Source organism: Thalassophryne amazonica, chromosome 6 (assembly GCF_902500255.1).
Source record: "Thalassophryne amazonica chromosome 6, fThaAma1.1, whole genome shotgun sequence".
Lineage (NCBI taxonomy): Eukaryota > Metazoa > Chordata > Actinopteri > Batrachoidiformes > Batrachoididae > Thalassophryne > Thalassophryne amazonica.
Window position 1 is genome coordinate 94555645 of NC_047108.1, and position 21399 is coordinate 94577043.

Here is a 21399-nt window from a genome sequence, read left to right on the forward strand (position 1 = left end):
GTGAGCTAAACACCACTGATACCTATTATCATGCTCTTTGGCTCTGCTCACCTGTCCAGTGTTTTTGGTCAAAAGTCATTGAAAAATTGTCCTGTATCTTGGGATATAGAATTTCCTTATCTCCTAATTTATGTTTACTTGGAGAAACGACAATTATTGAACTGCCAACTAAACAGTCTAAAACTATACTTATAGCACTGACTATTGCCAAAAAAAACAAACAATTTTGCTGAATTGGAAAAATAAACAATTAATCAATATTAACCACTGGTCAAACCTCCTTATCAAATATATATAGATGGAAAAAATAGCCGCTTCATCAAAAAAAAAACAATTACCAAAATTTAATGAAAATGGTTCTTATTTATCAATTCATTAAATTTGAATTTGGAGGGCTAATATAAAAATAAATAAATAAATAATAAAATTCGCTTCTTTTCTTTTTGCCTGTTAGGGAATGCCACTTTTGCACCTTTACTTTATTAATATTAGATTATGATTTGTTCCTATTATTGTTGACCTACTGACTTTTCTCTCTCTTGTGCCGCTGATCCAGGTTGCAGTTCTTTGGGGAACTGTTGTCAGAGACTGATACTGTGTGGTTTTGTTTTTTTTTTCCTCTTCTTTTCTTGAATATGATTGAATTGGTGGAGGAGAGAGATTGTGTCTTTTAGAGTGGCTGGTCCCTCGGGTGCGGCGGGGCTGTGCGACCTGGCCGTGTGTGGATGGTTTGGTGTCCGGGTGTTGGGTCCTGGACTTGCTGGGGGATTTGGGGTTGGGGGTGGGGCTTGGGGGGGGTCTGGGAGGGTTTGCTTCCCGGTGCTGCCGGTTGGCGCTGCAGGCTTCCGGGGTGGTTGGGTCGGGTGCTGGCCCGCACTCCCTTCGGCTCCTCCCTTGCGGGGCGTGGGTGCGCCTCTGTGCTTGGGGGGTGCTGGGCAGTTGGCCGGGCCCGCTGGTGGGGGCCCGGGTGCGCGGTCCTTCTGGCCCTGTTGATGGTGGGGGTGGCGGTGGCGGAGGGGAGAGAGTTTAGCGGCCATCGTTCCTTTTCAGTTTTCAGGGTCTGTCTGCTCTACCGTTGGTGGGTTGGGGTCCAGTGCCTGGGCGGGGAGTGGTGCCTCTCCCCGGGGCTCGGGTGTGCATGGCCCCCCATGCCCCAGCCTCTCCCTCCAGGTTTGTGGGGCCCACCTGTCTCCCCTTTGCTCCTCGGCTGCCCCTGCTGCTCGGGGGTCTCATCCTGCACCTTCCCTGGTTCGGGGACCTCCAGGCGTGGAGGCCCATCCATCTGCGGCTCCCTGGCTCCCTGGCCCCCTGTCCCCCTGTTCGTTTGCTCCTCCCTGGCCTCCGGTGCTCCTCCGGGGCTGCCCGCCTCCCCCCGTCCCGTGGTTTCCCTGGCACCTCTGCCGGATCTGGCGTTGGGCTGGGGGCCCGGTGGGTCCGTTGTGGGTGGTCTCCTCCCCTTGCTGCGCCTCTCCCTCCTCCTGCTGCTTGGGGTTAGGCGTCACGTGTCACACCCTTTTAATGCACTTCACCAGGTTAGCACTTGCACACACATCATATTGGGTTGTAAATAGCACATTGTAGGGTTCACATGATTTGCAGTAGGGTGTTGGGGATGGGTTTGCAGGGCAGTCTGTGGCACAGCTGTGCCCTGCAGCCTTCCACTGCGATCTCCATCCACCACCCCTGCCTTGCAATTTTAATGCGCACACCTTACTTCTACACGTTTAGTAAACACCTTCACCAATTTAGAGTTGAGATCACTAGGCGGTGGTGGGTTTGCAGGGCAGGCTGTGGCACTGCGGTGTGCCGTGGCCACCCACGGTAGTCTGCCACCTGCTGTCTCTTGCCCTGCTTTTAATGCAACACTTTATCTTTGCACACTTAAGGGGTCGTACACAGCAAGGGAGATTAATTGTAACAACTATGGTGGGGTTGGTAGGTAGGGTGAGTGTGGCGTGTGGGGTTGGCCCCGGGTGGCTGTGGATGTCTGGGGCTCTGGGGTAGGGGGTCTGCCTCGCCGGTTCTGCCGTGGTCTGCCGTGGTCGGTTCTGCGTTCCAGCGCCCTTGGGCCGCTCCCCTGTTGGTTTGCTGTGCTGCCCGGTGGCTGCCTTTCCTGGCCCCCGTGCCCTTCCGCTGCCCCTTTTCTCCTGGCTCCCCCGGGCCCTGCGTCCTGGACCCACTTCCGTCGTCGTTCGCCACCGGCCGCGTGGCTTCTGACGTGCCAGAGTGGTCCATGTCATATGGTGAGGTTCTGTACTCTTGTCTTGGCCCAACACACCATCCACAGTAGTGATCGGATATTTAGTTGTGATCTGGGTCTCTGTGTGTGGATGGTTGTGTGTTTGTGGCCGTCACCACAGTTCAGTTTTTGGGTGCTCTTAAAAGGATTAACACTACGGTGTTCTGGATTAGGATATGGATGCTCACTAATTAGACAACAGACTGTTGCTGTCACTGTTGTTCGTGTGGTTGTTTTGTCATGGTATGTCGTATGGTTTGGGGCCCTGTCTCCTCGATGTCTCACGTCACAGTTATTGTCTTCACCACTTGTCTCTCGTTTCTTGTCTGTCTTTGTGTTGTTTGGTGGTTGGCCCTTCCTGATAGAAGCTGTCGGTTGGCTTTGAGTAGGATGTTGTAGGCTGATCGGGAAGGGCGGATGGGGGTCACACACACACCACAATCACTCATGCACTATATACCTTCTGTCTTGCATGAATAAATTGCATATATGGGTATTAATGTTTATAAATGGTTCTGCTAGTGTGACACTTACCATTACTGTATATGCAGACGGGGGGGGGGGAACAAGTTCCTTTGAGAATCGCATGGGACTCATTGTAGGCTCGGTTGTCACTCAGCATCCATACAGTGAACTGCACACAGGATCCACAACCAGTGGAAAATGTGGGTTTGAAGGTGATTCCACAGGGATAAAGGTGGTGCCTCATCATTGATTGGGACAAACACTGTGGACTCACGTTTTTCTCCTGCTGCAGGCCTCATGTAGGCTTACCAACATCATGTTTAAGGCACAGGCGTGATGTTGGCTGTCCCAGAGTCAGCACTATGCAAGTCCTTAGCAGGGTACTTTGGCACCCACATGGTCCCCACGTGAGTTTGCTCCCATTATGTTAAAAATGCAGGTTTGGCCCCTCAGGGTCATGCAGAATATGGTGCAATTAAAAGTATGAACTCATCACTCTGTGAATTCTAAAACCTATAATAATTTCCCAACATAGTGTTCACAAAATTTATATACAGTGGGGAAAATAAGTATTTGACCCCCTGTCAGTTTTGCAGGTTTTCCCACCTACAAATAATGGAGAGGTCTGTAATTTTTATCGTAGTTACACTTCAACTGTGAGAGACAGAATCTAAAAAAAATCCAGAAAATCACATTGTATGATTTTTAAATAATTAATTTGCATGTTGTTGCATAAAATAAGTATTTGATCGCCTAGAAAAACAGAGCTTAACAATTAGTACAGAAACATTTGTCTGCCATCACAGAGGTCAGACATTTCCTGTAGTTCTTGACCAAGTTTTCACACACTGCAACAGGGATTTTGGTCCACTCCTCTATACAGATCTTCTCCAGATCTTTCAGGTTTGGAGTTTCATCTCCCTCCAAAGATTTTCTATTGGGTTCAGGTCTGGAGACTGGCCAGGCCACTCCAGGACCTTGAAATGCTTCTTACAGAGCCCCTCCTTAGTTGCCCTGGCTGTGTGTTTGGGGTCATTGTCATGCTGGAAGACCCAGCCATGACCCATCTTCAATGCTCTTACTGAGGGAAGGAGGTTGTTTGCCAAAATCTCGCAATACATGACCCCATCCATCCTCCCTTCAATACGGTGCAGTCGTCCTGTCCCTTTTGCAGAAGAGCACCCCCAGAGTATGATGTTTCCATCTCCATGCTTCATGGGTGGGATGGTTTTCTTGGGGTTGTTCTCATCCTCTAAACATGGTAAGTGGAGTTGACTCCAAAAAGCTCTATTCTGGTCTCATCTGACCACATGACCTTCTCCCATGCCTCCTCTGGATCATCTAGATGGTCACTGGTGAACTTCAAACAGACCTCGACATGTGCTGGCTTGAGCAGGGGGACCTTGCTGCCCTGCAGGATTTTAAATCATGATAGCATCATGTGTTACTAATGTAATCTTTGTGAATATGGTCCCAGCTCTCTTCAGGTCATTGACCAGGTCCTCCTGTGTGGTTCTGAGCTTTCTCAGAATCATCCTTACCCCACAAAGTGAGATCTTGCATGGAATCCCAGACCGAGGGAGATTGACAGTCATCTTGTGTTTCTTCCACTTTCTAATAAATAATCATAACAGTTGTTGTCTTCTACCAAGCTGCTTGCCTGTTGTCCTGTAGTCCATCCCAGCCTTGTGCAGGTCTACAGTTTTGTCCCTGGTGTCCTTAGACAGCTCTTTGGTCTTATCTATGGTGGACAGGTTGGAGTGTGATTGAGTGTGTGAACAGGTGTCTTTTATACAGAACCAGAATTCTTTCTGGTTGGTAGGGTATCAAATATTTATTTTATGCAAGAAAATGCAAATTAATTATTTAAAAATCATACAATGTGATTTTCTGGGTTTTTTTTTTTTTTTTTTTGATTGTGTCTCTCACAGTTGAAGTGTACCTACGATAAAAATTACAGACCTCTCCATTCTTTGTAGGTGGGAAATCCTGCAAAACTGACAGGGGGTCAAATACTTATTTTCCCCACTGTAAGAGCAATCCGAGATTTCTGACATCCACCAATCCGGATCCAGATCACCTCCAGTTGAGTTGTCCATGCCCTAATATCTACCTGTGGTCCAAATTTGGTGAGAATCTGTGAAGTAGTTTTTTGTTTTATACGCAATCCTTCAAAGCCTATATAAAGTGAAATCTTGATCCATAATCTGGATCATGGATTACCTCCAAAATTGAATGGAGTGTTCCATGGCCTAATATCTATCAGTGTTCAAAATGTCGTCAAAATCCGTGCAGCCGTTTTGACGTAATCCTGCTAACAGACAGACAGATAAACACCAATGATTTTATTACATCCTTGGCGGACGTAAAAACACTTTTCATGTAATTTTCATGCACTATTAAATCAGCCACAATGAAATTCAAAATAAAATGTTTTATACAACATAGATCATTGGCCTTATGTTTTAAAGAGGAGATATAAAGTATTAAATGACTGTATAAATGTCGGGGGAAAAACATGAATTATTTTTTTGGATGGTGTCCATGGTTCAGTTTTGATAAAAACATCCATTTTATATTTAATTTATTTTCACTTTAACAAAATAAATTAAAAAAAAAATGTAATTGTATCATGTATTTTTTTTATGTTATATGGTTATTATCCTCATGCATTTATTTCTTTATAGTACCGTTGTTGCCAGTGCTCGTTAATGCCTGTTTTGTTTTATGTTGTCATGTTGTCTTTATCTTCTAATAAAGAAGGGAAAAAAAATGTAATTGTAAATATTGCTGATCTCTCAGTGAGATTTATAAGATGTCATGTTTTGATTATTTAACCAACAAATGAAAATCCTACCAGTGGTGGGGCTGCTTCTTAGTTCAGCATCAACAAGAGCAATCCGAGATTTCTGACGTCCGCCAAGACCAGGTTGCAACAACAGATATGTGATTCACATTGTCACCCGGACTTTACCTGGATCCCGATTCCACAACACAATGCAGCAGCATTGTGTTGTGCATACTGATCCAGAATGTTGCAATCTGATATTTAATTCACAAACTGAAATAAAATATTGTCTTCCTGATCTTGGTTTTACATCGTGATGTCATATCCGTGAAGTAGTTTTGACGTAACAGTCTACAAAGTGAAATCCTGATCCAGAATCCAGTCCCAGATCACCTCTAAAATGTAGTGGTGTCTTCCGAGGCCTAACACCAATGTGTAGTGAAAATTTGGTGAAAATCCATTAAGTAGTTTTGACGTAATCCTCAAAATCTGACAAAGTGAAGGGTACAAATTGGCATCCTGATCCAGAATCTGGACTGGATCACCTCCAAAATTCAGTGGAGTCTTACATGCCCTAATATCTATCTGTGGTGTAAATTCGGTGAGAATCTGTGAAGTAGTTTTGACGTAATCCTTAAAAGCTTATGTAAAGTGAAATCTTGATGCAGAATCCTTGGCGGACGTAAAAATAATTTTTGCATAGTTTAACACTGCTTCCTTGTGGATAAGACAAAAAGAAAAGAACTAAAAAGCTCCTTTACAGAAAACATTATCATGATGTTTATTGCTGTGAAAATGTTATCTATTGCAGTGTCTCATGCCAAGTGGCTCCGGTATAATTTCACGTGTGATTTTAAACATTATGATGATGCTTCTTGCAGATTGGTCTTTTCTAAATGTACAAATTCTCCTCACAGACTGCTGCAGAATGTATGTTTTCTTTTGTTGTGTCCTTAGTTGTTCTCTTGTTTGTTGGCCTGTTTGGCCCTTGTGGCATTCTGCGTGACAGTGGATAGTGATGATCCTGTCATACTGGCCGTCTCCACAATTTCAATATCCTTACAGGTGAGGCAAGCCACCAACTTCTGCCGAGAGGCGCTACGCACAAAGAGGAAGTCATGAGACATGCCAGCCAACACAGCACCAAGCACTGGTCCGATCCAGTACACCTGAAAGAAGCATCAGACAAAAAACAAAAAAAAGAAAGAAAAACAAAACAAGCATATAACACATCTGAGATACAGTGTGGTCCATAAGTATTTGGACAAAGACAATTTTAGGAAAAATTGGGCTCTGTGCACCACCACGGTGTAGTTGACATAAAGCAACTCAGACGTGCTTGTAGTGTAGATATTTAGGAATTACAGTCGCGACGCATTAGCGGAGCCGGTAAAACAGATATTTGCGACCCTAATCCAGCATTAACGTTCACAAATCATCAGACACAATGGGGGTTCCGGGTTTCCGGGTTCCAGTGTATGGTTGCACGTCGTTTTTGAGTTGTGTCGTGAGTACTTGTTCACGGAAATATTTTGGACGATTAAGGATTACGAGTAAGGATTGTGGATATTTGCTGTTAAGATCGGACACTGATTAAACCTCTGTGTAAATTTGGGTGTCATTTTATGCTGTTTGGTGAGCAGAAGCTAAAGGTTAGCTATCGGTTAGCCGCTAACTCAGTCTTCTCGTCATCATGCCACTGAAAAAAAAACCCATTAACGGGGGAAAATGAGGACATTAGGAAGGCACTCGTCTAAACAAGACAAGATTTTGCAACTTGTGGAAGAAGTCACAAAACTACGGGCGCAAGTCGAGGAGAGGGACAGGAAGATTGCAGCACTGGAGCGAAGAGTGGATGACTTGGAGCAATATTCAAGAAAAAATGATGTCATTGTGACCGGGTTGAAGTTAAAACCCCGGTCATACGCGCATGCTGTGACCGCAGACAGCGAGGACAGAGCCGGCGAGCTGGAGATGAGCTCCGTGGAACAACAAGTGGCAGCTTTTCTCGCAACCAGAGACATTAATCTGGACGTGGATACCATCGAGGCTTGCCAACCTCTGTCAGCTAGGGACAACAACACGCCAGCTGTGATCTTGAGGTTTGTAAACAGGAAAAACAAAATTGCACTAATGAAACAAGGGAAAAAGCTAAAGGGCACGAATGTTTACTTGAACGACCACTTAACAAAAAGGTATGCAGACATTGCTAAGAAAGCCAGATATTTACCGAAACAAAACAAAATACAGAACACATGGGTTATGAACTGCAAAGTATACATTAAACTTAAAGGTACACCTGAGGAAGCCAAGGTACTTGTCATCAAAGACATAGAAGAACTAAAAAAATACGAATGAGGATAAAACATAACTGTATTGCACCGATATAATGACATCCAACAATAATTCTTCTATCATGGAAGAAAATGATGTAGGGATACAACAAAGGCTTCTGGACTATGGACACTTGGAACTGAAATCATTTGAGTACACTGATTATAGGGCATTAGATTTGGAAGATGAATTAGATCCTGATAACACCCTGTTTTTATTATCCAACCCAATAGATTGCAAATATTTATCTGAAGATGATTATAACTATTTTGTTGACTCCAAAGGGAAACTCTCAATTATTCATTTCAATAGCAGGAGCATTTATAGCAACTTCATCTACATCAATCAACTTCAATCAATCAACTTTTTTCTTATAGGTAGCTTAGCCGTCGTTAGTTCCCCCCTGGCAGATCCCGTGCAGTCGGGAAAGCAGGCTGACTGGGTGACTGTGAGGAGTAAGCGTAGCCCTAAACAGAAGCCCCGTGTACACCGTCAACCCGTTCACATCTCTAACCGTTTTTCCCCACTCGACGATACACTCGCCGAGGATCAAACTCTGGTTATTGGCGACTCTGTTTTGAGAAATGTGAAGTTAGCGACACCAGCAACCATTGTCAATTGTCTTCCGGGGGCCAGAGCAGGCGACATCGAAGGACATTTGAAATTGCTGGCTAAGGCTAAGCGTAAATTTGGTAAGATTGTAGTTCACGTCGGCAGTAATGACACTCGGTTACGCCAATCGGAGGTCACTAAAATTAACATTAAATCGGTGTGTAACTTTGCAAAAACAATGTCGGACTCTGTAGTTTTCTCTGGGCCCCTCCCCAATCAGACCGGGAGTGACATGTTTAGCCGCATGTTCTCCTTGAATTGCTGGCTGTCTGAGTGGTGTCCAAAAAATGAGGTGGGCTTCATTGATAATTGGCAAAGCTTCTGGGGAAAACCTGGTCTTGTTAGGAGAGACGGCATCCATCCCACTTTAGAGGGAGCAGCTCTCATTTCTAGAAATCTGGCCAATTTTTTTGGATCCTCCAAACTGTGACTGTCTAGCGTTGGGACCAGGAGGCAGAGGTGTGGTCTTATACACCTCTCTGCAGCTTCTCTCCCCCTGCCATCCCCTCATTACCCCATCCCCGTAGAGACCGTGCCTGCTCCCAGACCACCAATAACCAGCAAAAATCTATTTAAGCATAAAAATTCAAAAAGAAAAAATAATATAGCACCTTCAATTGCACCACAGACTAAAACAGTTAAATGTGGTCTATTAAACATTAGGTCTCTCTCTTCTAAGTCCCTGTTGGTAAATGATATAATAATTGATCAACGTATTGATTTATTCTGCCTAACAGAAACCTGGTTACAGCAGGATGAATATGTTAGTTTAAATGAGTCAACACCCCCGAGTCACACTAACTGTCAGAATGCTCGTAGCACGGGCCGGGGCGGAGGATTAGCAGCAATCTTCCATTCCAGCTTATTAATTAATCAAAAATCTAGACAGAGCTTTAATTCATTTGAAAGCTTGTCTCTTAGTCTTGTCCATCCAAATTGGAAGTCCCAAAAACCAGTTTTATTTGTTATTATCTATCGTCCACCTGGTCGTTACTGTGAGTTTCTCTGTGAATTTTCAGACCTTTTGTCTGACTTAGTGCTTAGCTCAGATAAGATAATTATAGTGGGCGATTTTAACATCCACACAGATGCTGAGAATGACAGCCTCAACACTGCATTTAATCTATTATTAGACTCTATCGGCTTTGCTCAAAAAGTAAATGAGTCCACCCACCACTTTAATCATATTTTAGATCTTGTTCTGACTTATGGTATGGAAATAGAAGACTTAACAGTATTCCCTGAAAACTCCCTTCTGTCTGATCATTTTTTAATAACATTTACATTTACCCTGATGGACTACCCTGCAGTGGGGAATAAGTTTCATTACACTAGAAGTCTTTCAGAAAGCGCTGTAACTAGGTTTAAGGATATGATTCCTTCTTTATGTTCTCTAATGTCATATACCAACACAGAGCAGAGTAGCTACCTAAACTCTGTAAGGGAGTTAGAGTATCTCGTCAATAGTTTTACATCCTCATTGAAGACAACTTTGGATGCTGTAGCTCCTCTGAAAAAGAGAGCTTTAAATCAGAAATGTCTGACTCCGTGGTATAACTCACAAACTCGTAGCTTAAAGCAGATAACCCGTAAGTTGGAGAGGAAATGGCGTCTCACTAATTTAGAAGATCTTCACTTAGCCTGGAAAAAGAGTTTGTTGCTCTATAAAAAAGCCCTCCGTAAAGCTAGGACATCTTTCTACTCATCACTAATTGAAGAAAATAAGAACAACCCCAGGTTTCTTTTCAGCACTGTAGCCAGGCTGACAGAGTCAGAGCTCTATTGAGCTGAGTATTCCATTAACTTTAACTAGTAATGACTTCATGACTTTCTTTGCTAACAAAATTTTTGCTAACAAAATTTTGACTATTAGAGAAAAAATTACTCATAACCATCCCAAAGATGTATCGTTATCTTTGGCTGCTTTCAGTGATGCCGGTATTTGGTTAGACTCTTTCTCTCCAATTGTTCTGTCTGAGTTATTTTCATTAGTTACTTCATCTAAACCATCAACATGTTTATTAGACCCCATTCCTGCCAGGCTGCTCAAGGAAGTCCTACCATTATTTAATGCTTCAATCTTAAATATGATCAATCTATCTTTGTTAGTTGGTTATGTACCACAGGCCTTTAAGGTGGCAGTAATTAAACCATTACTTAAAAAGCCATCACTTGACCCAGCTATCTTAGCTAATTATAGGCCAATCTCCAACCTTCCTTTTCTCTCAAAGATTCTTGAGAGGGTAGTTGTAAAACAGCTAACTGATCACCTGCAGAGGAATGGTCTATTTGAATAGTTTCAGTCAGGTTTTAGAATTCATCATAGTACAGAAACAGCATTAGTGAAGGTTACAAATGATCTTCTTATGGCTTCGGACAGTGGACTTATCTCTGTGCTTGTTCTGTTGGACCTCAGTGCTGCTTTTGATACTGTTGACCATAAAATTTTATTACAGAGATTAGAGCATGTCATAGGTATTAAAGGCACTGCGCTGCGGTGGTTTGAATCATATTTGTCTAATAGATTACAGTTTGTTCATGTAAATGGGGAATCTTCTTCACAGACTAAAGTTAATTATGGAGTTCCACAAGGTTCTGTGCTAGGACCAATTTTATTCACTTTATACATGCTTCCCTTAGGCAGTATTATTAGACGGCATTGCTTAAATTTTCATTGTTACGCAGATGATACCCAGCTTTATTTATCCATGAAGCCAGAGGATACACACCAATTAGCTAAACTGCAGGATTGTCTTACAGACATAAAGACATGGATGACCTCTAATTTCCTGCTTTTAAACTCAGATAAAACTGAAGTTATTGTACTTGGCCCCACAAATCTTAGAAGCATGGTGTCTAACCAGATCGTTACTCTGGATGGCATTTCCCTGATCTCTAGTAATACTGTGAGAAATCTTGGAGTCATTTTTGATCAGGATATGTAATTCAAAGCGCATATTAAACAAATATGTAGGACTGCCTTTTTGCATTTACGCAATATCTCTAAAATCAGAAAGGTCTTGTCTCAGAGTGATGCTGAAAAACTAATTCATGCATTTATTTCCTCTAGGCTGGACTATTGTAATTCATTATTATCAGGTTGTCCTAAAAGTTCCCTAAAAAGCCTTCAGTTGGTTCAGAATGCTGCAGCTAGAGTACTGACGGGGACTAGCAGGAGAGAGCATATCTCACCCGTGTTGGCCTCTCTTCATTGGCTTCCTGTTAATTCTAGAATAGAATTTAAAATTCTTCTTCTTACTTATAAGGTTTTGAATAATCAGGTCCCATCTTATCTTAGGGACCTCGTAGTACCATATTACCCCATTAGAGCGCTTCGCTCTCAGACTGCGGGCTTACTTGTAGTTCCTAGGGTTTGTAAGAGTAGAATGGGAGGCAGAGCCTTCAGCTTTCAGGCTCCTCTCCTGTGGAACCAGCTCCCAATTCAGATCAGGGAGACAGATACCCTCTCTACTTTTAAGATTAGGCTTAAAACTTTCCTTTTCGCTAAGGCTTATAGTTAGGGCTGGATCGGGTGACCCTGGACCATCCCTTGGTTATGTTGCTTTAGACGTAGACTGTGGGGGGGTTCCCATGATGCACTGTTTCTTTTTGCTCCGTATGCATCACTCTGCATTTAATCATTAGTGATCGATCTCTGCCCCCCTTCTCGGCATGTCTTTTTTCTGGTTCTTTCCCTCAGCCCCAACCAGTCTCAGCAGAAGACTGCCCCTCCCTGAGCCTGGTTCTGCTGGAGGTTTCTTTCTGTTAAAAGGGAGTTTTTCCTTCCCACTGTGGCCAAGTGCTTGCTCATAGGGGGTCGTTTTGACCGTTGGGGTTTTTCATAATTATTGTATGGCCTTGCCTTACAATATGGAGCGCCTTGGGGCAACTGTTTGTTGTGATTTGGCGCTATATAAGAAAAAAGTTGATTGATTGATTGATTGATTATATAGCGCCAAATCACAACAAACAGTTGCCCCAAGGCGCTACATATTGTAAGGCAAGGCCATACAATAATTATGAAAAATCAAAGAATCAAAGAATATTTACAACAATTTACCCAGCCATTTCACATTATTGCAATTTCAGAAACATGGTTTAATGAGGATAAAGGCATAGATTTCGAGTTAGAAGATTATAGCTTGAACTGTGTAAACAGAGGAAATAAAATGGGAGGTGGAGTTGCTATATACGAGGTCTATTAGAAAAGTATCCGACCTTATTATTTTTTTCAAAAACCATATGGATTTGAATCACGTGTGATTACATCAGACATGCTTGAACCCTCGTGGGCATGCGAGAGTTTTTTTCACACCTGTCGGTTACATCATTCGCCTGTTGGCAGTCTTTGAGTGAGGAGTGGCCCACCCTCGTCGATTTTTTCATTGTTTAGGAATGGCTCAGAGACTGCTGCTTTGTTTGATCAAAATTTTTTCAAAACTGTAAGGCACAACTGAGTGGACACCATTCGATAAATTCAGCTGGTTTTCGGTAAAAGTTTTAACGGCTGATGAGAGATTTTGGTCTGGTAGTGTCGCCACGGTGCCTGACGGCGAAATATGACAATGACAATATATGACACATTAGAATGCATAACAATAGAGATACTCAATGCAAAAAAGAAAAATATTATTGTAAGTTGCTTATACAGGTCACCTGGTTCAAGTCTGGAATTTTTTACAGAGTGGGTGGAAAAAACTTTTTCCACAATAGGTAACAAAAAAATATTTATCTGTGGAGATTTCAATATTGATTTGATGAACCCAAATAATCACAAACCAACCGATGACTATATCAATAGGATGCACAGTATGAGTTTTTATCCAGCTATCACTAAACCTAGTAGAATTACATCTCATAGTGCTACTCTCATTGACAACATTTTCACAAATGACATGGAGTCTACAAGTATCAGCAGCCTAATGATCTGCGACATATCTGACCACCTGCCTGTCTTTATAGTATATGATGACAACTGTAATCACCGTAAAACACCCCAAAAACCCATATACAAACAAATAAAAAATGACAATGCTATCAACTCACTATAGCATAACCTGCTAGAACAAGACTGGTATATAGTATATAAGGAAAGAAATGTGGATTCAGCATTTGATAATTTTTTAGAAATCTTTACTTCAGTATATAATAAAAACTGCCCAATTTGTCAAATTAGTAAAAACAATATAGCTATAAAACGTTCATGGATAACCAAGGGGTTACGTAATGCTTGTAAAAAGAAAAATTATTTATATAGACAGTTTATTAGTTTAAGGACTGAGGAATCTGAACATAAATATAAAATTTATAAAAATAAACTGACTGATATCATGAGAACTAGCAAAAAACTATATTATAGCAATTTATTACATAACAATAGAAATAACACTAAAAAGGTTTGGGGAATATTGAATACTGTTATTAAGGGTTGTAAAAGTAATAAGTCATATCCAGACTATTTTACTGATAAGAATTTTGATAACTATAATATGAATGACATTGTAAATAGTTTTAACAATTTTTTTGTAAATGTTGGACCAGACCTGGCTGATAAAATTCCTAAGTGCAAAGAAAATCAGCTTGACAATTCATCCGTAGAAAATAATTCAAAGACAATGTTTCTGTCTGGAGTAACCCAGGCTGAACTAATAGATACTGTTAATAAGTGTAAGAACAAATCATCTACTGATTGTTATGATATATATATATATATATATATATATATATATATATATATATATATATATATATATATATATATATATATATATATGACTGTAAGAAAAAGAATGCAGAGTATGTCTAAACCTTTAACATATATATGCAACCTATCATTCCAAATAGGAACATTTCCAAACAAAATGAAAATTGCAAAAGTAATACCATTGTATAAAAATGGAAACAAACACATCTTCACTAACTACAGACCAGTCTCTCTACTCCCTCAGTTTTCAAAAATATTACAGAAACTCTTTAACAACAGATTAGAGAAATTTATAGATAAACACAACATAATGAAAGTCAGTATGGCTTTAGGTCAGCCAGGTCAACATCAATGGCCATAATTGATGTGGTTGAAGAAATCATGAATAAATTAGACAAGAAGAAATATGCAGCTGGAATATTTATTGATCTCAAAAAAGCCTTTGATACTCTTAATCATGGAATTTTACTAAAAAAAATGGAAAGATATGGCATTAGGGGAGTGGCTTTGAACTGGATCCAAAGTTATTTAACAGAGAGACAACAGTTTGTGAAGATGGGTGAATTTCAGTCAGGGTATTTGGGCATTGCTTGTGGGGTCCCACAAGGATCTGTATTAGGTCCAATGTTGTTTAATTTGTATATAAATGATATATTTGGTGTTTCAAAGTTATTAAAACTAATTCTATTTGCAGATGATACTAATATATTCTATTCTAGTGACAATTATCATGACCTAATTCATAGTATAAATAATGAATTACTTAAACTGAAATTATGGATGGATATTAACAAACTTTCCCTAAATTTAAATAAAACTAAAGTAATATCCTTTGGACACTACAAGGAAAAATTAAATCAAATAATAAATATAGATGGTGTCAGTATAGATACTGTGTGAGAAATAAAATTCTTAGGAATAACTATAGACAGCAAATTAACCTGGAAAGCACACATCATACAAAGTAAAGTTTCTAAAAGTGTCTCAGTTATTAACAAGGTTAAATACTTCTTAGATTATAATGCATTGTATTTACTGTATTGTTCATTAGTGTTGCCCTACCTAACCTAATGCATTGAAATTTGGGGCAATAACTATAAAAGTTCACTACATCCCCTCTTTATACTCCAGAAATGTGCTATTAGAATTATACACAAGGTAGGATTTTATGAGCACACTCATAATCTATTCCTGCAGTCTAAGTTGTTAAAACTATACGAATTAGTTGAATTTTATATGGCACAACTTCTGTACAAAGCAAATAAAAATATCCTGCCTATTAATATTCAAAAGCTCTTCACACAGAGAGAAGGGGTTTATAGCCTGAGGGGCTGTAGTAACTTTAAGATTCAGCCAGTAAGAACTACGAGGAAAAGTTTGCATGTGTCTGTGTGGGGGTTAAACTCTGGAACCGACTGGGGCAGCAACTTAAGCAATGTACAAGTACAAATATTCATTACTTCAAATCAAAGTATAAGGAAATGATTTGGTCACAATACAGGGCTGTTGGTTAGGAGGGTCATGATTATATATTAAAAATAAAATTAGAACATTTTCAGGAATGTAAAACAATATAAATAACTGCCTATATTATTATTTTTTTATTTAATATTTATTTCATTCATTTAAAAGAAAAAAACTGAATAGCAGAATTAACCAAACTTTACAAACCCTTGAATGAAAAGGAGCAGATTGGAAGAACAAGTCTTATATTTTCTGACCCTTTTTTACAATACAATCTTACAATATCAAGCATCATTAATCAACATAATTTAACAGATGTAATCTGTTAAATTCTATTCCTTTGTCACATGTCACCGACTTATTTCATAATTTTAACCATTATTTATAAGATTACATCCCTAACAGATTACATTTTAAACTTCAAACATTCTAAACATTATTAACAGATTACATTTTTGGCTTTGTCACAGCCCACTGACTTATTTCATAGGTTCATACTTACGAAATACATCTAGTTTAATACATTTTTAAAATAATTTAAGCGACCTTGATTCTTTGATTTCTTTGTTGAGGTTGTTCCATAATTTTACACCATTCACTGCAATACTCCGTTCCTTTATCTTGGTTCTGAATCTTGGTTTTTTAAAGACTTCTATGCCTTTCAAATTATAACTACTTACTCTTTTTTCAAACATATTTTGAATGTTTATTGGTAAGGTATTGTTATTCGCTTGGTACATTGTTTGTAATAATTTCAAATCAACTAAATCATGAAATTTAAGTACCCTATACTTAATGAACAATGGACTAGATGGGTCTCTAAAACAACTGTTGCTAATCACTTTTAAAGCTCTTTTCTGCAAAATAAATAAAGGTTGCATATAAGTTGTACATGTTGATCCCCAGATTTCTACACAATAAGTCAAATATGGAACAATCAATGAATTGTACAATGTTAATAATACATAACTATTTAATGAATATTTAACTTTATGCAAAACAGCAATAGCTTTCGCTATTTTTCGTATTCCTATTTTTCCTATTTCCTATTTTTCGCTTTTTGTTTTAATGTGTGACTTCAATGTAAAATCTTCATCAATCATAACTCCTAAAAATTTCATTTCTTTTACCCTTTGAATGTCCATTCCATCTATTTTTAATGACACATCATTTTTTTTATTCTGTCATTAAACAATATGAAATTTGTTTTATTAAGATTAAGTGACAATCTGTTTATATCAAACCAATATTTCACTTTTTCCAACTTTGTATTTATCACTTGTGCTACTTCCTGTATATCTGATCCAGAGTAAAATAATGTTGTATTGTCAGCAAATAAAATGCTACCAAGTACATTAGATACATTCACAAAATCATTGATATACAAAATAAACAGTTTGGGTCCAAGTACCGACCCTTGTGGTACTCCAAAAATAATGTTACACAATTCTGATTTATTATTATTTATCTGAACAAACTGTTTTCTATTTTCTAAGTAGCTTTTTACCCACTGATGTGCAATCCCTCTTATTCCATATTGTTGTAACTTGTGAAACAATCTTGAATGATCGATAACATCAAAAGCTTTTTTCAGGTCAATAAAAACACTTACAAAATAATCCTTATTATCTATTGCTGTTGATATTTTCTCTGTTAATTCCATAATTGCCATAGCTGTTGAATGTTTTGTTCTGAATCCATACTGAGCATTATTTAAAATATGATGTTTCTCAATGAATTTATCCAACCTTGTCACAAAAACTTTTTCCATAATTTTAGAAAACTGTGGAAGCAATGACACTGGCCTGTAATTTGAAACGTTATGTTTGTCTCCATTTTTATATAATGGGACTACCCTGGCAATTTTCATTTCGTCTGGGAAAATTCCTGTTGACAGAGACAGATTACAAATGTAAATGAATGGTTCAATAACAGTTTCTATTATACTTTTTACAGCCATCATGTCTAAATCTTCATAGTCAGTTGATCTTTTGCTTACACAGTGTTTTACAATATTCCTTATTTCATCTTTTTCCACATTGTCAAGGAAAATACTATTGACCGTATTTACAATTGTATTTAATTTATCTTCTACTATTGGTTTATTTCCCACCAGACTTGATCCCACCTTTGAAAAATAATCATTAAACTCATTTACAACTTCTTTTATGTCATATATCTCTTTATTTTCCTTGACAAGGTAATTTGGAAAAGTTCATTTCACTCCATCACTTTCCATCACACTTTTTATAATTCCCCATGTTGCCCTCATATTATCTTTACTCTTATTTAATTGTTCACTATAATAATCTTTTTTTGTTTCCTAATTATTGTCAATAGTTTATTTATATATTTTTTTGTATCTGTTCTGTTTCCTTTGTTTGCATTTTTAAAAAGCACCTATATAAATAGTTTTTCTTTACACAGGCTTTTTTTTATTCCCTTAGTCAGCCATGGTTTATTTACTCTTTTCTTACTAGTTTTTATTAATTTACAATTTTTATTATATGATTTCATCAGTATTTTCATAAATGAATTATATGCTACCTTAACGTCACCGACATAAACTTCTTCCCAATTTTGATTTTTAAGGTCATAATTTAATGCCTCTAAGGCTTTTAATGACTTATCTCTTTTAAAGTTTATAACTGTTTTTTTTTTTTGTACCTATTTTTATATTTAAATATTGAAAAAACTGGTAAATGATCACTAAGATCTGTCATCAAGATCCCATTCTTAATAATTTCATCTGTTCTATTTGTGAATATATTGTCAATTACAGTTGCACTTTGCGATGTAATTCTGATTGATTTTGTTATCAAGGGGAATAAGCCCAAGCTATTCATTGAATTCACAAAATCACTTGCTCTTTGGCAACTGGAGCTTTCCACATTAACATTAAAGTCTCCACACATAAAGAGCGTTTTGTTTTTGATTTGATGGAATAATTCTATTATTTTATCTGTAAATTTCACAACACAAGAGTCTGGTGCTCTGTATACACAACTGATTAGAATATTTTTAGATGTTTCATGTACAATTTCCACAGTTACAATTTCTATGACATCATCTATTATTGTCATTTCTTCTACAATTTTACATGTCAGATCTGTTTTTATGTACAAAACAATACCTCCGCCTTTTTTTAATCTCTTCTATTTACAAAATATAGCTCATATCCCTCCATTTGAACATCAGCCATGAGGTCATCTTTAAGCCAAGATTCTGTGATTGCAACAATGCTGAATCTATTTTTAAACTGGTTTAAATAATCCTTTATTTTTGACATTTTACAAGCTTTGGATGTTTATATGTATGAGTGACAAGGTATCTTCAGTCATTTTTTCACTATTTAACTGTTTTTCCATATAATACTCACAACCAATTGTAGTCAAGTCAAATATACTTTCATTAATATTGGTGTCTATGTCATATATTTTATCATCTGTTTCCATGTTTGTTCTGATTTTTTGTTGGTCATACTAACAACTGACGTCATATTTATTTGTCTACTCAGGTCTGTACTTTGTAAGGTCATCCATGTCTCTGATTTGTATACTCTTTGTTCCTTCTTTCACTCTAATCCAAACCCTACAGTTCCAGACCCATGTAGCAACAATGTGTTTCTGTTTTTTTAATAGTCTTGCTTCTCTGGCAATATCTGCATTTTTTTCCGTTAGATGCTCATTTATATAGACATTTGTTCCTTTCAGATTCTTTGCCTGTCTTAGTAATTCATTTTTATATTTTCTGTTTGTAAATCGTATAATAATATTGGGTAGTTTATTTTTACTGTCTTTGGATGGAATTGTGTGACAGTCTGATATAGTATCTTGATGTATGACAACACCTTTTTGATATAAAAAATTTGTAACTTGCTGTTCTAGTGTTTGTAGTTCTTCAGGTGGTGCATCCTCCCCACTGGCTCCACCAGAATCCACCACCCTTGCGTACAACCGATGTTTTGTTTCCAAACCAGTTATTATAACATCATCTTTTCTAGTATATTGTTCAAGTTCATCCACCCGTTGCTCAAGTTTCTTAATAATCTTGTCCTTTTCTTTAACAAGATTTTGGAGCTCCTTGATCTCCTTCATTAACTTGTCTAAATTGGTCATGTCTTTTGATATACAGTTTAATGAGGTCTTTATCTCCTCTATATCTTCCTACAATTTATCTGTCTTCCTAGGTGGTGCCATATTAAGTTACTCTTGTAGTTCAGTACAGGCCACTATTAATTATAAAACAATTCCCACTCGTAGACTCCACCACCACCACAAATCCGGTCGCCGCACACCGACCTTCCCCGATGTTAATCCCGGATATAGCCGCCACCAGCCTCGGTCGTAGCCGCCGTCAGCCTCGGATGTAGCCGCCGCCAGCCTCAGATGTAGCCGCCGCTAGCCCCGGATGTAGCCGCCGCTAGCCTCGGATGCAGCTGTCGCCAGCCCCGGATGTAACCGACGCTGTGGGCCTGAATGGATCGCCTCTTGCCCCGACGCCGCGGGCCTGGATGGATTGCCTCTTCCGCCGCGGGCCTGGATGGATCGCCTCTTCCGCTGACTCCGTGGGCCTAGATGGGTCACCTCCTGCGTCGACGCCGCGGGCCTGGATGGTTCACCTCCGCCGATTCCGCGGGCCTGGATGGTTCGCCTCCGCTGACGCCGCGGGCCTGGATGGTACGTCTCCGCCAACGCCGCGGGCCTGGATGGTACATCTCCGCCAACGCCGCGGGCCTGGATGGATCGCTTCCACCAACTCCGCGGGCCTGGATGGTACGCCGCCGGCCTGGGTAGGTCGCCGTTAGCTTCGCGGCTAATCTGTTCTTTACTTTACTTACTTTCTTATTGATTTCTTACTTACTGTCACTGTTTTAAGCAAAAACTCAGCGAAATTCTGTGACACACCGAAATGTTCGATGCGCAGTGAACGCCATCTACCGCCATTTTGATGTGTGTGATAGTGTGTTATTGATTATATATGTGATTAGAGGATCCACAGCGGGCATTGGGTCTGAGTGCTGACTGTGTTAAGATGAAGCTGTGTCTGGTTTTGTGGTTGTGCTGCCGCTGGCTCTCCATCTTGCAGTGCAGGTGAGGAGCCAGAGTCTGAACAACACCGGTGACTCAGTGAATACAACTACAAACATGACGGTGGCTAGCTACTTCACAACGCCCAGTTTCAACGCTGCAGTGAACACAGTCGAAGACAAATAAAGGTTTTCCAAAGAGCTAGGCCTTCACGCTGCTGCTCCTAGTTGCACTCGTGCCCACTGTGGTACCTGGCGATGGCACATGACACATCACCAAGTGGCTTAATGAAATATCTATTTATATTATATAGTAATATGAATATAACACAGATTAGATTGATAACCAACATGCTTGTTTGTGTGTTTGTCCTTGTTGTTTGTATGTGTGTTTGTCCTTCTGTGGTATTGCGAGCCATCTGTCATGCTGCTGGTTCCGTTCTGTCTTAGTATCCATGACCATCCAAATCTCTATATTCACACCTGGCAGGTCTCTAGGGATGGTACTCCAGGGTAGCCCCCTGCCTTGAGAGACTATCTCACCATCAGACCTGCCATTTTAATGCACCAACATCAAACTTTAGCAGGACCAGTGAGTAGTAACGTCCTTGGGATAACCTCAGGTTATTACCTCACTAAGGTCCTGTGTTTTTTAATTGCACCTCATATGACTCCATGCTTTAGCAGGTCCTCACCAAGGACCTGTGGTTTTAATTGCACCTCATACGACTCCATGTTTTAGCAGGTCCTCACCAAGGACCTGT

At 39.5% G+C, this 21399-nt stretch overlaps 1 protein-coding gene across 1 annotated transcript in view; it reads right to left on the reverse strand.

Moving 5' to 3' along the window:
• Window positions 1–6310: 6310 nt before the first annotated feature.
• LOC117512670 (aquaporin-4) overlaps window positions 6311–21399 on the reverse strand; it is a 35999-nt gene continuing 20910 nt past the window's right edge. The window contains exon 6 of the mRNA XM_034172819.1: window positions 6311–6661. Within this exon, the coding sequence (XP_034028710.1) occupies window positions 6446–6661 (216 nt within the window). The 3' untranslated portion in view covers window positions 6311–6445. The remainder of the gene's footprint in view (window positions 6662–21399) is intronic.